Here is a 15,525-nt window from a genome sequence, read left to right as displayed (position 1 = left end):
TTAATTACCAGTACCTCCAGTCCACCCCTCCAGCTCGGCCCCCAAGGCCCACATGTTCCACGTTTTTCTCTCATCAGCACATTCTCTCCCTCCTTCCCTTTTCCTCCTGCCATACAAAGCTAGCAAAACCCCAACCTTGGGTCAATACACCACCTCTCTCTTTTTTTTTTCCACTTATACTGTTGAACAGTACAGGAGAAAGTCATATATGCAGAAGGCTTAACATTACTTTCATGGTCTCCAACCTCAGCTTGGGGCATCAGAAAGACCACAGACTTTGGACTCAAATAGATTTGTTTTGGAACATAGATGCAAAACTCATCAACAAAATACTAGCAAATTGAATCCAACAATACATTAAAAGGCTTATACACCACAATCAAGTAGGATTTAACAATTTCCACAAATCAATGTGAAATAACACATTAAATTGAAGAATGAAAAGCATATGATCATCTCAATAGATGCAGAAGAAAATGCTTCTGATAAAAATCCACATCCATTTATGATTAAAAACTCTCCAGAAAGTGGACATACAGGGGACATGCCTCATAATAAAAGAATATGAGACAGAACTATAGGTAACATCACATTCAATGATGAAAAGCTGAAAACATTTCAAGTCAATGTATGGCAAAACCAATACAATGTTGTAAAGTAAAATAAATAAATAAAAATAGATTTAATGTTTTCATTTTTCAATAGTATGATATATAAAAATATATTCTATTTTATTATGTTACAATTACATATTATGTAATTGTTATTACATAATAACATTATTATGTTATTGTATTACATTAATATAATTCATATATATTTGTGCATATATCTATATGATATATAATATTAAATGATTCTATCCTAATAAAATTCTTTCTTTCATTTACCTATACTTCCACCTTCAATATGTTTGTATGCCTCAAGAGAGGCCTGGAAGGATTGCTGTCAAAAGTAATCTCTGACTGTGAGATTTAGAGCCATTTGTTTTCTCCCTTTTTTGTTCTTTTCAATGCTTCCTGTTTATATTATAATATATATTATATATATATTATTTATATTATCATTATTTGTATAATCAACACCTACTAATTTTACTCATATAATGAAGTCATTATTCTTTAAAAGATGTTTTTATAGTTTATACAGTTACCAATACTGATAGTCATACATTTCAGATGCCCATGGCTGAGGTAGTTAAATATCTCAAATATGAAATGTAAATCTCTGATGCACTAATAACTTGTTCTATTTCTTTGGGTCCAGGAAGCATCTATGATTTTTATTTCCTCAAGCAAGCTAGTGGACATTGGTACACATGGACAGAGTATATCACCAAAGAGGAGGAAAATATCTCTGCAAATGCAAAGGTAAAAGAGAGTTATTGGTCATAGAACCTCAGTAATGACCTGATATTCAGCAAAGTAGAGACGTTAACATCAGATCTGGGTTAGTTGAAGAACTTACTTTAGAAAAAGTGAAAGAATTTACTTTAGAAAAATGTTTGAACATGAACTGAATTGAGCCTTCAAAAGCATGGACTTTAGAATCAGAGAGTCACAGATTTCTTATTCAGTGTTCACCCTCTCTGCCTCAGTTTACTCAACTACACAATAGAAGAAAAAATACCTAAAGAATGGTTGCAAAGATTGAAGACAATATACATGAATTTGTGGCATTCACATTGTGCTAGATCATACTGTTGCTAGTCTAATTATTGTCAGTATGAACAATGCCAGGTGGTCATCAGTCCCCCTCTCAGATATCTCAGCCAAAAAGATCCTTGCCTTTTCTTTAAAATCCCCAGAGAAAGATTTCTTTAATCAGAATTCTCAGAAAAATTGATACTGATTAATAGATTTTCTGGTTAGCAGAAGATTCACTTACAACTCCTACTCATTTTCTTGTGGAAATTTTTTCCAGATGTGCACTTTCACGCCTCTACTTGCAGTATCTGGTGGACAAAATTTATCTTTCTTGGGGTAGTTGTAGTTTCTTCAGGCCCTAGGTAGAGTAGTAGATGGTGGATGGAAATGTGGAAATACTGAAAACAAAATCAGACACCAGACAGGACCACAGCTGCTTGTGAAAAGGGTGCCCCAGGCAGGAGTGAATGTGTGATGAGTTCAGGACACACATTGGAGACCGAAAAGACTGTAAAGAACCCCTCAGCACTGAGGTTCTAAACCTTCCTTCTCCTTAAAAGAGCTTCATCACCTGAGCTCCAGGGGTGTGAAACCTTGCTAGATTCCTACAAATGAGTCAAATGCAGAAAATATTTTAGTTATGCTGGGAATTTTTCACTTGTCAAAAAACTGTTCTAGCCCCTGAAAATAAAAATCTGTGAAATCCAACTTGCTTTAAATTCCCAGTCTCAATACTTGGTTTAGCATTCAGTATCACTTACTGGCTATGTGACTTTGGCCAAGTTGGCCATCCTCCAGTCTCAATTTTTTCATCTGAAAAAGTGAGCTAATAATACATCTGCCTCAGAGGGCTGTTGGGAAAACTGCAGGGAATAACACAGCAAAACATCCATAGCTCAATACCTGTTAATTCTCTTCCTTGCCACTTCAATTTCTTTGTTCTATCTGCTCCTTTTACATTGATCAAATTATTAATCAAAATCAGTCAAGCTTAGTCTAACAGAATACACATAGCTACCACACTGTACAGTCCCTATTGGTGCCATTTGCTTATGGTCTAGTTTTGCTTTAGGGGCACCGTTTACATAGACCAGTGTGGGTGGCACTCCCTAGAGTTACACAACACAGAGGCTCCATGTTCACTAGCCTCTTCCAGTCTAGACGTATAAGTAGACTTCAGCATATGATTTAGATCTTACTACCCCCTCCTCTGTGGCTACACTCCTGGCTCAGTGGTAAAGAATTTGCCTGCCAATGCAGGAGATGCAGGTTCAGTCCCTGGGTTGGGAAGATACCCTGAAGAAAGAAATGGTAACCCACTCCAGTACTCCTGCCTGGGAAATCCCATGGGCAGAGGAGCCTAGCAGGCTAAATACCATGGGGTCACAAAAGAAATGGACACAATTTAGTGACTAAACAACAGCAAACCCCTTCCTCTACCCATCATTGGAGCGACCAAAAGCAGCCAGATGGTTGATGATAGGGTTCAAGCTCAGGAAAGCCAATCTAAAGCAATGCTTTCTACTCAAAGTAATAGAGATTCTAGGAATCCAAGACCAAGCCCTTAGAGCCCAGTTGGAGTCTGAATACCAGGAAAAGTGTTGCAATTTCCATATTACTAAAGGGATCAATAAGAGGAATCAAGAATATGAGCCTTAGGAAAAGCAGATGAGGAATAAGCACAAGAAATGGGGGTCCAGGGTCATACCTAACCCTTCTTGGACAGTATAGATGGCATTTGGGAGGTGGATCTTTCCTAGGGCAAGACAGTCAGCTTGGTTCAAAGAAAAGGTCTCAGAGGGCAGCAGCTGTAGACCCAGCCTTACTATATTTGGTGTTTATAATATGACACTTCAGTAATTAAGAATACAGTCCTTGGAATCAGACAAGCTGGGATTAAAATTTTTGCATTTCTGTTTATTTGCTGTGTTAGTGAGCTGTGGATCTGTTTCCTCATCTCTGAAACAGGGACAATAGACAGTTATTGTCTATATTTATATACAAGATCTCATTTAACCCTCAAAACAGCTCAGTGAACTAGATGCCATTTTTATCTCCGTTTCACAGATGAAGAAAGTAGGCTGCTAAAGAGGTAAAATACTCAAAATTATAAAGATAAATAAGAGACAGAGCTGAATGGATAGTAAGGTAAAACTCAAGTCTCTTGAATACCAAGACCCAATCTCCTGGTCCCAGTATCAAGACTCACCATGTCTTTGTGGCACAGGTCTCAGAGCTCATCATCCCCACCATGGAGACAGCCCGACAATCGTTCTTCTTGAAAACCTACTTGGACCATGAGATTCCAATGCTGTTCGTAGGACCCACTGGGACAGGCAAATCAGTCATCACCAACAACTTCCTTCTTCGCCTTCCCAAAAATACTTATCTGCCCAATTGCATCAATTTCTCTGCCAGAACTTCAGCTAATCAGACGCAGGATATCATCATGTCCAAGCTGGATCGCCGGCGGAAAGGCCTTTTTGGGCCTCCCATAGGGAAGAAAGCAGTGGTATTTGTGGGTAAGGCACTGGCCTGGATCTGGACACACCAAATTCTTCTATTTTAAGTTGCAGTACAACTGAATCTCCCTTTGTAGGACTGCTGTATATTCATTTTACTGTCTGTGGAAGATAAACTATTTCTGGTTAATATAATTCCACATTCCTTCCCACCCCTCCTGTTTTCCTTCCTTCTTTTCTTCCATCTTTCCATCCCTTCTTCTCTCCTTCCCTCCCTTTCTTGCTTCTTTCGTTTTTTGTTCCTTGTCCTTTCCTTCATTCATTTCCAAGTATTTTTAACTATGTACTATATGCAAAATTTTCCATGTTGTGGCATGGTGGTCCAGGCCTTTTTGCCTAAGGGAGGATCCCAGTTTCTCCTGGGATGAAGTTGAGCCCATGGAGTGACAGTAGTTAGGTTCAGAAGGGGATTGTAGTGTTTGCTCTCTTGTGTCTCCAGAAGCAACTCACACACTGTGATAAGCTTCTATTCCACTAAGTGCCAGATAAATATGTTATCAGCGTAGAAAGAAATCTAATAGTTGCAAAATAAGCACATTGAATTTTTCCAGAATTTTATCTGTCTACAAAGCACTTCCTCATTTATTTCTTTTGAGCCTCACAACCCCTTGAGTTTATTGGCCATCAAGATCACTTTGTTGTTGTTATTCAGTCGCTAGGTCATGTTCAACTCTTTGCAACCCTATGGACTGCAGCAAGCCAGGCTTCCCTGTCCTCCCAGAGTTTGCTCAAGTTCTGTTCATTCAGTCGATGATGCTTTCTAATCATCTCATCCTCTGCCACCCACTTCTCCTTTTGCCTTCAATCTTTCCCAGCATCAGGGTCTTTTCCAATGAGTTGGCTCTTTGCATCAGGTGGCCAAAGTATTAGAGCTTTACTTTCAGCATCAGTCTTTCCAATGAATATTCAGGGTTAATTTCTTTGCAGTCCAAGGGAATCTCAAGTCTTCTCCAGAACCACAATTTGAAAGCATCAGTTTTCCAGTGCTCAACCTTTTTTATGGTCCAACTCTCACATCCATACACAACTACTGGAAAAACCATAGCTTTGACTATATGGACTTCTGTCAGCAAAGTGAAGTCTTTGCTTTTTAATACACTGTCTAGGTTTATCACAGCTTTCCTTCCAAGGAGCAAGCATCTTTTAATTTCATGGCTGCAGTCACTGTCCTCAGTGATTTTGGAGCCCAAGAAAGGAAAATCCATCATTGCTTCTACTTTTTCCCCTTCTATTTGCCATGAAGTGATGGGACTGGGTGCTGTGATCTTGGTATTCTGAATGTTGGATTTTAAGTTAGCTTTTTCACTTTGCTCTTTTGGCCTCATCAAGAGGCTCTTGGCACCTCTTCATTTTCTTCCATTAGAGTGGTATCATTTGCATATCTGAGGTTGTTGGTATTTCTCCTGACAATCTTGATTCCAGCTTGTGACTCATCCAGCTTGGCATTTCACATGATGTACTCTACATATAAGTTAAATAAACAGGGTAACAATAAACAGCCTTGTCATACTGCTTTCCCAATTTTGAACCATAAAATTTGAACCAAGTTTGAACCAGTAAGTTGTTCCATATAAGGTCCTAACTGTTGCTTCCTGATATGCATACAAGTTTCTTAGGACACATGTAAAGTGGTCTGGTATTCCCATCTCTTTAAGAATTTTCCAGTTTGTTGTGATCCACACAGTCAAAGGTTTCCTTGTAGTCATTGAAGCAGCAGTTTTTCTGGAATTCCCTTGCTTTCTCTATGCTCCGACAAATGTTGGCAATTTGATCTCTGGCTCCTCCACCTTTTCTAAACTCAGCCTGTAAATCTGGAAGTTCTCGGTACATGTACTGCTGAAGCCTATCTTGAAGGATTTTGAGTAACTTTACTAGCATAGGAAATGAGCACAATTGTCTGTTTGTTTGAACATTCTTTGGCATAGCCCTTCTTTGGGATTGGAATGAAAATTGACTTTTTTAAAACAATCACTTTACTAGTTTAAATGAGGCTCTGAAGGTTAAATTCCCTGTTCAGGGCCAAATGTCTAGAAAATTCTGGAACCACGAGCCAAAACCAGGTTTCTTGGTGCCAAATACATTATGTTTTCTACTCTCTTACTGCTAATTCATAGAATTCTCATTTAGTAATAATAATTCCCTGCTCTTCTGAATTATCTCATGTTCTGTCTTTAAAATTAAGGTATTGATAGTAAATGTTGCATGTATTTATATTCTTGCCAATTAACAACAGCTCCTTAAAGGCAGGGATCATATTTTCTTTTCCCTTTCTTGTCCTCCCTCCCTCCTTTGTCCTTTCCTCTCATCTGTTCTCCCTTCCTTTTTTAATGGCATATCCAAAAGCAATTTACGCTTTGCAGTCAAACACACCTAGGTCCAAATCTCACTTTTTAACCCTAAGCATATTATTCCATTACCTTCAGTTCCTCACCTCTTAACATAAAGGTAATACTATCTTCCTTATAAAGTCATCATCTTGAGTAGATGATATAATATGTATAAAATTCCTAAAATGTTACATGACACAAAACTGGGCATTTAGTCAGTGCTCATTGGAATGTATTGAGTGCCTTCTATGTGCCAGGACTGAACAATGTACTATTGGAGAAAATCAATCCCTACCCTGGAGGAAATCACAATTTATCCTTGCCTTTTTGATTTTGCTCTTCAAAAATCGTAGCCTGAAGCCTTTCTGCTACTGGAGTTCCCACTGTTACCTGGTGGTAAATTAAATACTCTGTCAACTAGAAGCATGACTGTCTTTCTCACCATCATATCCCTAGAAATTAACAAAGTGTCTAGCACATAGTAGACAATCTATATATTTTGGATGAAGGAATGGGAAAAATTTAAATATCTATTTGTTAATGCCAGTCTATGCATTCTTCCACAGAGGATCTCACACACAGAGATCTCAATAAATGCACAGAGATCTCAATAAACCAGGAAAGCCAGAACCCTAAAAAGTCTCTTCCATTATGGTGAAAATGTCCACTGGCTGAGCCCTACCTAGAGTGAGGGTATAACAATTGAGTATGGATTCTCCCATGGAAGGATAGTCATCTGCTACCTCCTAAAAGAGCAAAGGATCCCATAGACTTACAATCTGTGGCCATCACTTCTTTCCCCAGATGACCTCAACATGCCAGCCAAAGAGGTATATGGAGCCCAGCCCCCCATTGAGCTCCTACGGCAATGGATTGACCATGGTTACTGGTTTGACAAGAAGGATACCAATAAGCTGGACATCACTGATGTGCTACTTGTGACAGCCATGGGCCCTCCTGGGGGAGGAAGGAATGACATTACTGGTATGTGAAGGAGAGAGTTCATTACTTTTTGCCCCACCCCCTGCAGAACCAGACCATCTTTGTGGATGGAGAGCTAGTGCAAGGCAGTCTGTCCTGATGGAAGATAGAGAAAGGTGAATTTAGGCAAGAGACACTTGAGTTAGATTCAAGGAGTGGCATTTGAATATGCCATGTTGAAAGTTGTATGAAATAGGATGAGAAGATGAAAAGAGGATTTGAGGAGTCTTTGGCTAGGCATAGAGGAACAGAGAGTCTCATGAAGAGGTAAGTTCTGTGTGGTCAGCTTGTGTTCTAGGAGCAAGGCTAGACGAGAGGTTCTCAACTAAAGGTGAATGACAGATTCACCTGTTATGTTTCTTACAATTTTTTGGAGCCTAAATAAAATAATAATAATAAGCATATAAGATTTTCCCCCATCATCTGACACTTTAGGAGTATATTTTGGAGCCTAAATAAAATAATAATAATAAGCATATAAGATTTTCCCCCATCATCTGACACTTTAGGAGTATATTTTGCTTCATGTGCAACTTCATCAATCCAGGTCTACAGATTTCCATACTTTTATTCTGAGATACATCCTTGGTTAAGAATCCTAATGCTATTTTCAGACTTAACATTCTGTGACCTTGCTTTCCCCTGTGGCGTATATCTTTCTCATTTGTAAAATAAGGAAGATAAACAGGGTGCTTTTACTTGAGTATACAAACCATCACCCTCCACTTCAAGTACAGAGTCCAAGGGTACCTTTGCCTTGGGTTTGAATATAGCAGGATCTCAGGCACTTAGCATCTATAAATTCAACACTTCTCTAACTACTTAGAGGGAAAGGAACTTGGTATATTACTTTTCTCTAAGACCTACTCATTCAATGGGGAAAATATTTGCAAACTATCTGATAAAGTGTTGAAATACAAAATGTGTAAGGAGTTCATACAGCTCAGTAGCAAAACAACAATCTGACTTGAAAATGGATAGAGAATTCGAATAGACATTTTTCTAAAGACATACAGTGGCTAACAGACACATGAAAAGATGTTCAACATTGCTGATTATTAGAGAAATGAAAATCAGAATCACAATGAGATATCACCTCACACCTGATAGAATGGCTATTAACAAAAGTCAAGAGATAATAACTGCTCTTGTGCATTGTTGGTGGGAATATAAGTTCATGCAGCCACTATGAAAAACAGTAGGACGTCCCTCAAAAAATTAAAAATAGCACTACCACATGATCTGCTAATGCCAATTCTGGGTGTATATCTGGAGGAAATGAAATCATTGTCTTGGAGAGATATCTATAGTCCCATGTTCACACTGCATGCCCAGTCACTTCAGTCGTGTCCAACTCTTTGCAGCCCTATGGACTGTAGTCCACCAGGTTCCTCAGTCCATGGGATTCTCCAGGCAAGAATACTAGAGTGGGTTGCCATGCCCCCCTCCAGTGGATCTTCCTAATCCAGAAACTGAACCCTCATCTCCTGTGTCTCCTGCATTGTAGGCAGGTTCTTTACTGCTGAGCCACCAGGGAAGCCCAGTCCCATATTGCAACATTATTCACAATAGCCAAGTCATTGAAACATCCAAAGTGTCTATTTATGGATGAATGGATAAAGAAAATGTATACACACACACACACACACACCCTGGGATATTATTTGGCTATAAAAATAATGAAATTCTACTCTATGTGACAACATGAATGGACCTTGAGAACATTAAGCTAAGTGAAATAAGTCAGAGAAAAATAAATACTATATGATATCATTTACATGTGGAATCTAAAAAAGCCAAACTCACAGGAACAGTAGAATGATAGTTGCCAGGAGCTAAGGGGTGGGGGAAATGGGGAGATGTTGGTTAGAGGGTACAAATTTCCAGTTATAAAATGAACTAGTTTTGGGGGTCTGATGTACAATATGGTGACTCCAATTAACAACAGCAGCAGCAACAGAATTGTTACTTAACCTTAGTATGCAAGCATTTTGCAATATCTTATATGCATTAAATCATCATGTGGTAAACCTTCAGTTTATATATTTTATGTCAATTAATTCTCACTAAAACCAGTGGGGCAGGAGAGATCTATTCAAAAGGGAATGTCTGTTTCCTGTACATATCAAGGAAATAGTAATTGCTAACATTTGCACAGCAGTTGACAGTTTTCAAGCTATGTCACAAAATATGACATATTGAAAAGATCTTAAAGACCAATGCCCAAAACTGCCAGGAACACATCTGTGGTCAAGTGAAATTGAGTCTGTTAATTTGCTGCAGCAAGGGTGTCTATATAGCATGGAGAACCATGAGGATGCCTGGTGAAAGGGTGTTAAATGGGCTTGTGCTGGGTGATGTGAGAAAGGCTTAAGAAACCAGGTACTCTGTTCTAGATTGGGTAATCTCAGGCAGTGGGGACAATTTGAAGAGTAGGTATATTAATTTTTTTCTGTACTTAGTAAACAACTAGAGTCACTCATATTAGTTTGGGGGGAAGTTTTCATGATTTCACTCTCTCTCTTGCTATCCCACAGTTGCTATCTCATGTTAGCTCCCTCCGACTGCCCTCAGGGCATTCAGGCCCGGTCCTTACCCTAAGCAATGTCACCTGCTCCTCTCCGTTCCGCCCCCACTTGCTGGTGGCAGATGTGGGCATCTGGGGTACTTTTCTGCTGGGAGTTGCTTTTAGGCATGTAATCTGTGGGTTTTATTTATTTTTCCTCCCAGTTAGGTTGCCCTCTGAGATTTGAAAACTTCCCCCAGACCCACCAGTGAGAGGATTTCCTGGTGTTTGGAAACTTCCTCTATTATGACTCCCTTCCTGAGATAGGTCTCCTCCCTAGCTCTTTTGTCTCTCTTTTTATCTTTTATATTTTGTCCTACCTCCTTTCAAAGACGATGGGCTGCTTTTCTGGGCACCTGATGTCTTCTGCTAGCGGTCAGAAATTGTTTTGTGACGTTTGCTCAGCGTTCAAATGTTCTTTCGACGAATTTGTAGGGGAGAAAGTGGTCTCCCCATCCTGTTCCTCTGCCATCTTAGCTCCTCAGTTTTCATGATTTCAAAGCAAACTTGTTTCTGTCTTGTTCCATCATAGCTAGGGAATAACCTCATTTGATGGTGATATTTAAAGAGACTGTGTTCATTGAAGAACCAACAGACTATCTGACAATTGTCAGACCAGCTGCCCGCTGTTAGGGCTCATATGGGAAAACTGAGGCTCAAGGCATTATCATATGGTAGTGGAGAGCATGGCTTGGCAGAAGACTGATCTGGGTTTTGGTAACGTGTAACAAGCATTAGCACACATTAAGTACTATTAGTATGCTTATTATCAAAAGAATACATGACTTCCTCAAGTTCCTCAAGTTCAATACATGACTTCCTCTCCATATTTCACAATCAATGTGTAAAACATTATTCCAGCATTTTTTTAAAAAAAGGTAAACCTACATATGTCAGTACATATGGGTGATAAAAATAAATAAATAAATATATATATATATATATATATATAAATAAAAAAAATAAAATTAAAAAAAAAACATAAAGAAATGCAAGATAGTAGTTACTTTAAAATCAGGATAGTGGTAAGCTTTGGAGGGAGACAGGGAAAGGGCTATGACTGGGATGGGATATATGGAGGGGATTCTATGGAAGGCTGGCAAAGTTGTATTTCTTGATGTGGATGGTAGATGGAAGGATGTTAACTTTATAATGATTCACTTTATAATTTTGGCGATTTTCTGTATCTGTGCTTTACTTTATACAGTAAAATATTTTTTAAAAAGATAGTGCAGGCAAATCATAGAGACAGAAAATCGATTATTAGTTGCCAAGGGCTGCAAGGAAGTAGAAAGTGGTAAAGGTAAAGGATTTCTTTTTGGAGTGATTATTTTGTTATTAATTGTGATAATGGTTGCACAACTAAAGTACTAAATATTTATTGAATTGTGTACTTTAAATGGATGAATTTTGTAGATATAAATATATGGGTATCTAATATTAGATACATAGATATAGATGTAGAGCTGTAAGAATACCAAACTAACAGTGATTAATTTGGGAGGGACGAGAGAATGGATTTGGTGTGTAGGAGGCAAGGGTTACTTTCTGTAAAAGTATTTCTGAATTATTTGATTATTTTACAAAAATAACATATTGCCATTATCTAGTAACAGTCTTGAGCGCTGGACTAGCACTATTACCAGGACTTCTGCAGTCATGGAGATGTTCTATATCTATACTGTGCAATACAACATCCACTAGTCACATGTTTATCTTTGAGAAGTTGATATGTGGTTAATGAGACTGAGGAAATATATTTTAATGTTACTTAATTTTAATATAAATTTAAATAGCCACATATGGCTAGAGGCTGCCATGTTGAATAGCACAGCTCTAGAACTTAAAGGCAGAGGAAAAACCGTTCTATATCTTAGGATTGCTCCGCCCAGGAGGTTAAGTGTGAGTGTGTGTGCACATTCACACCTGTGCATGTTTTCCAGGACGATTCACTCGCCATCTGAATATCATTTCCATCAATGCCTTCGAGGATGACATATTAACCAAGATTTTCAGTTCAATTGCTGACTGGCACTTTGGAAAAGGGTTTGATGTGGTGTTTTTAAGGTAGGCAGTTCCTGTATGATTGGCCTGGGGTCCTCATGTCTGGCCCTTCCTTAACTGGTCTGCCTTCTCCTTCCTCCCAAGGTATGGAAAGATGATGGTACAAGCAACAATGACAATTTATAAAGCTGCAGTGGAGAATTTCTTGCCAACTCCCTCCAAGTCACACTATGTCTTTAACCTGAGGGATTTCTCACGGGTGATCCAAGGGGTATTGCTCTGCCCTCACACCCACCTGCAGGTGAGCCGCTGGCATTTCTGTTATCAAGTTCATTCACTGATATCCTTGGCTATGTGGACTATATAATGATAATAGTAATAGCTAACTTTTATTAAGCATTTAATCTGTGCTAGGCATTGTGCTAAGTATTTTGTAAGCATTATCTCATTTAATCCTCACAACAACCCAGGACTTAGGAACTGTTTGACAACTACTGCCTCAGCCACCATGTGCCATTCATTCAAATAACTGACTGAATTTTCAGGATGTAGAGAAGTTTATCCGGCTTTGGATTCATGAGGTTTACCGGGTCTTCTATGACCGTCTGATTGATCATGAAGATAGACAGGTCTTTTTTAACATGGTAAGGGAGACCACCTCCAATTGCTTCAAGCAGTCTGTGGAAAAGGTAAGCAAGACCCTGTGATCTTTTGACCTCAGAAATTGCCCCAAATATGTGATCATGCTAGTCTCAGATTTCAGGCTCCCTTCCTAGTAGAGACTTTATTGTTGTTATTCAGTCACTCAGTCGTGTCCAACTCTTTTGCAACCCCCTGGACTGTAGCCCACCAGCTCCTCTGTCTATGGGATTTTCCAGGCAAGAATACTGGAATGGGTTGCCATTTCCTTCTCCAGGGGATCTTCCTGACCCAAGAATCGAACCCAGGTTTGTTGCATTGGCAGGTGGATTCTTTACCACTGAGCCACCAGGAAAGCCCAAATAGAGACTTTTAGCTCTGCTTTCTGAATCTCAAGAAACAGTGTATTGAACCAATTAGTCACTTGATTTGGTGATATACTGTTGTTTTTTGTTGTTCAGTCACCAAGTCCTGTCCAACTCTTTGCAACCCCGTGGACTGCAGTCCACCAGGCTTCCCTGTCCCAAGTAATATAATACTTGGCCCAATTTCACTTGGCTTTCCAGGTAACATGTAAGTTTGGATCCATTCAAACTTGTTATTTAGGAAAAGATGTTTTGTTTATAATTAATGTAAAATGCATTTTCAAGGTCAATTAACTTTTGAGTTAAGAAATAAAATTACCATGAATTTTTATTGTTTGATTGATGCCCTGTGTAAAGCCCAAGTGAAAGATTGTCTTGGTTTCCTATTTTAAATATTTTCTCTTTCCCATTTTGATATAAGAAAAGTTTAAACCCTATATGTTTGCATCATCTAGTTCTACCTCTACTTTTAAGAAGCTGTGATTTCTCCATAGAAAAAGTGCAAGTGTTTCATATTTCATCCAGAGGCCATGTACAGAAACACTGCTAGTTTCTAATATCAGAAAGAAGAAGCAACTAAAACATTTCTACTCTAGGTACAGAGTGGGGAACAGGGGTAAGGCCTGCACCTCTATTTGGTGAAGAAGCAAGTACATTAAAAATGATCTCACCTTTTGACCACCTCCTCCTGGGATCTTATAATCTGTCCACCAATGTTTTAATCACTTAGCAAACCCACTGACCCTTGCTTTCACACTCTTTTCTCAGCTGTCCTTTCATCATAGTCTTTACAACCATCAAATACACTTATTTTGTTTAAAAAAACAAAACTGTTGTGAACCATGACTTTGAAAAATGTGCTCAGAGGAAACAAACACATCTGCTGTTCCCTCCTTCTAGCTCCCACCACCATGGTAGTTGGAGTGAATGCCTGGCTGAGACTTATCTTTTCCACAGGTCCTCATCCACCTATCACCCACTGGAAAGATAGTTGATGATAATATCCGTAGCCTCTTCTTTGGAGATTTCTTCAAGCCAGAAAGTGACCAAAAGATATATGATGAGATCACTGACTTAAAACAGCTCACAGTGGTCATGGAGTATTACCTGGAAGAGTTCAACAACATCAGCAAGGCCCCCATGTCCTTGGTGATGTTCCGGTTCGCCATTGAGCACATCTCTAGGATCTGCAGGGTCCTGAAGCAGGACAAAGGCCACTTGCTCCTGGTGGGCATTGGGGGCAGTGGGCGGCAAAGTGCCAGCAAACTGTCCACATTCATGAACTCATACGAGCTATACCAGATCGAGATCACAAAAAGCTACTCAGGCAACGATTGGCGAGAGGACCTGAAGAAGATCATGCTCCAGGTTGGTGTGGCCACCAAGAGTACTGTGTTTCTCTTCGCTGATAATCAGATCAAGGATGAGTCATTCGTTGAGGACATCAACATGCTTCTGAACACCGGTGATGTGCCCAACATCTTCCCTGCTGATGAGAAGGCTGACATTGTGGAGAAGATGCAAATGGCAGCCAGGACAGAAGGAGAAAAGATCGAAGTCACTCCTCTTTCTATGTATAACTTCTTCATTGAGAGAGTGAAAAAGAACCTTCACATTGTCCTTGGTAAGAATGAGAAAATCCATTTTGCCCTTTTCCTTGGATGTTTCAGGATCTCCTTGCCCTAAGCCCAGTCCTCTTACAATGGTGCCAAAATTGATCCAACCAAGGCACCTAACTTGCCCAATGGTCAGTGCCTGGAATTCCTGTGCAAACTTCCATTCTCCTGAAAAACTATTTTAAACCTGTTCCGTTCTCTTCAGTTCTCTGGATTCTGCTGTGAACCCTCTCCTTCCTTTTAGTACATTACCCTGGCAGCCTTACAAAATAACATATGGAGTTTTTCTCTCTGTGAATATCATCTCCAATCTGTCCAGAAGCTTAGGGGTCTTGTTTAATACTTCTCTTCATTACCATGTCCTGTCAATTTTTGCCTTCTTGTGCTCATATCAACCCACTTATCTCTATCTCTGCCACCTTCAAATTAGCTAAGCTGCTACGAATATCATCTCACCCAGACCTCGCCTCTATAACCTTCTAACTGTTCTATGTCCACTCTCTCCATTCCAGATATTTATGTTCCACTGAATCAGGATGTTTTCCACTGTCAGGATTTGTTTTTCTTGTATTGCAGATCTGTTCATTGTATATTAACATACACATACACAAATTAAAACACCTGAATTACTTTCTATTCAGATAAAGACCAAAATCCCTAACCTATAGTTTTATAAGAACACCTGCCGGACTGTCCCCTGCATCCTCTCCACTCTCATCTCAAACCATGCTTCCCCTTCCTTTTTTAGCCACATTGACTTTCTCACACTTCCACCTATGCATTATGCTTCCTCCTAGCAAGTGCCTGGTACACATTGAATCTAAATAAACAATTAACAAAATGTGGGGCATATAATCCA

At 39.3% G+C, this 15,525-nt stretch overlaps 1 protein-coding gene across 1 annotated transcript in view; it reads left to right on the top strand.

Moving 5' to 3' along the window:
* The window catches only part of DNAH3 (dynein axonemal heavy chain 3), a 233,517-nt gene that overhangs the window by 157,303 nt on the left and 60,689 nt on the right, over nt 1–15,525 (top strand). The window contains exons 41-47 of the mRNA XM_043456022.1: nt 1,267–1,370; nt 3,874–4,168; nt 7,300–7,479; nt 11,986–12,109; nt 12,191–12,347; nt 12,592–12,735; nt 14,008–14,674. Of these exons, the coding sequence (XP_043311957.1) occupies nt 1,267–1,370; nt 3,874–4,168; nt 7,300–7,479; nt 11,986–12,109; nt 12,191–12,347; nt 12,592–12,735; nt 14,008–14,674 (1,671 nt within the window). The remainder of the gene's footprint in view (nt 1–1,266; nt 1,371–3,873; nt 4,169–7,299; nt 7,480–11,985; nt 12,110–12,190; nt 12,348–12,591; nt 12,736–14,007; nt 14,675–15,525) is intronic.

This window comes from Cervus canadensis, chromosome 32 (genome assembly GCF_019320065.1).
Source record: "Cervus canadensis isolate Bull #8, Minnesota chromosome 32, ASM1932006v1, whole genome shotgun sequence".
Classification (NCBI taxonomy): Eukaryota; Metazoa; Chordata; class Mammalia; order Artiodactyla; family Cervidae; genus Cervus; species Cervus canadensis.
This window is presented reverse-complemented; position numbering and strand designations above follow the sequence as displayed.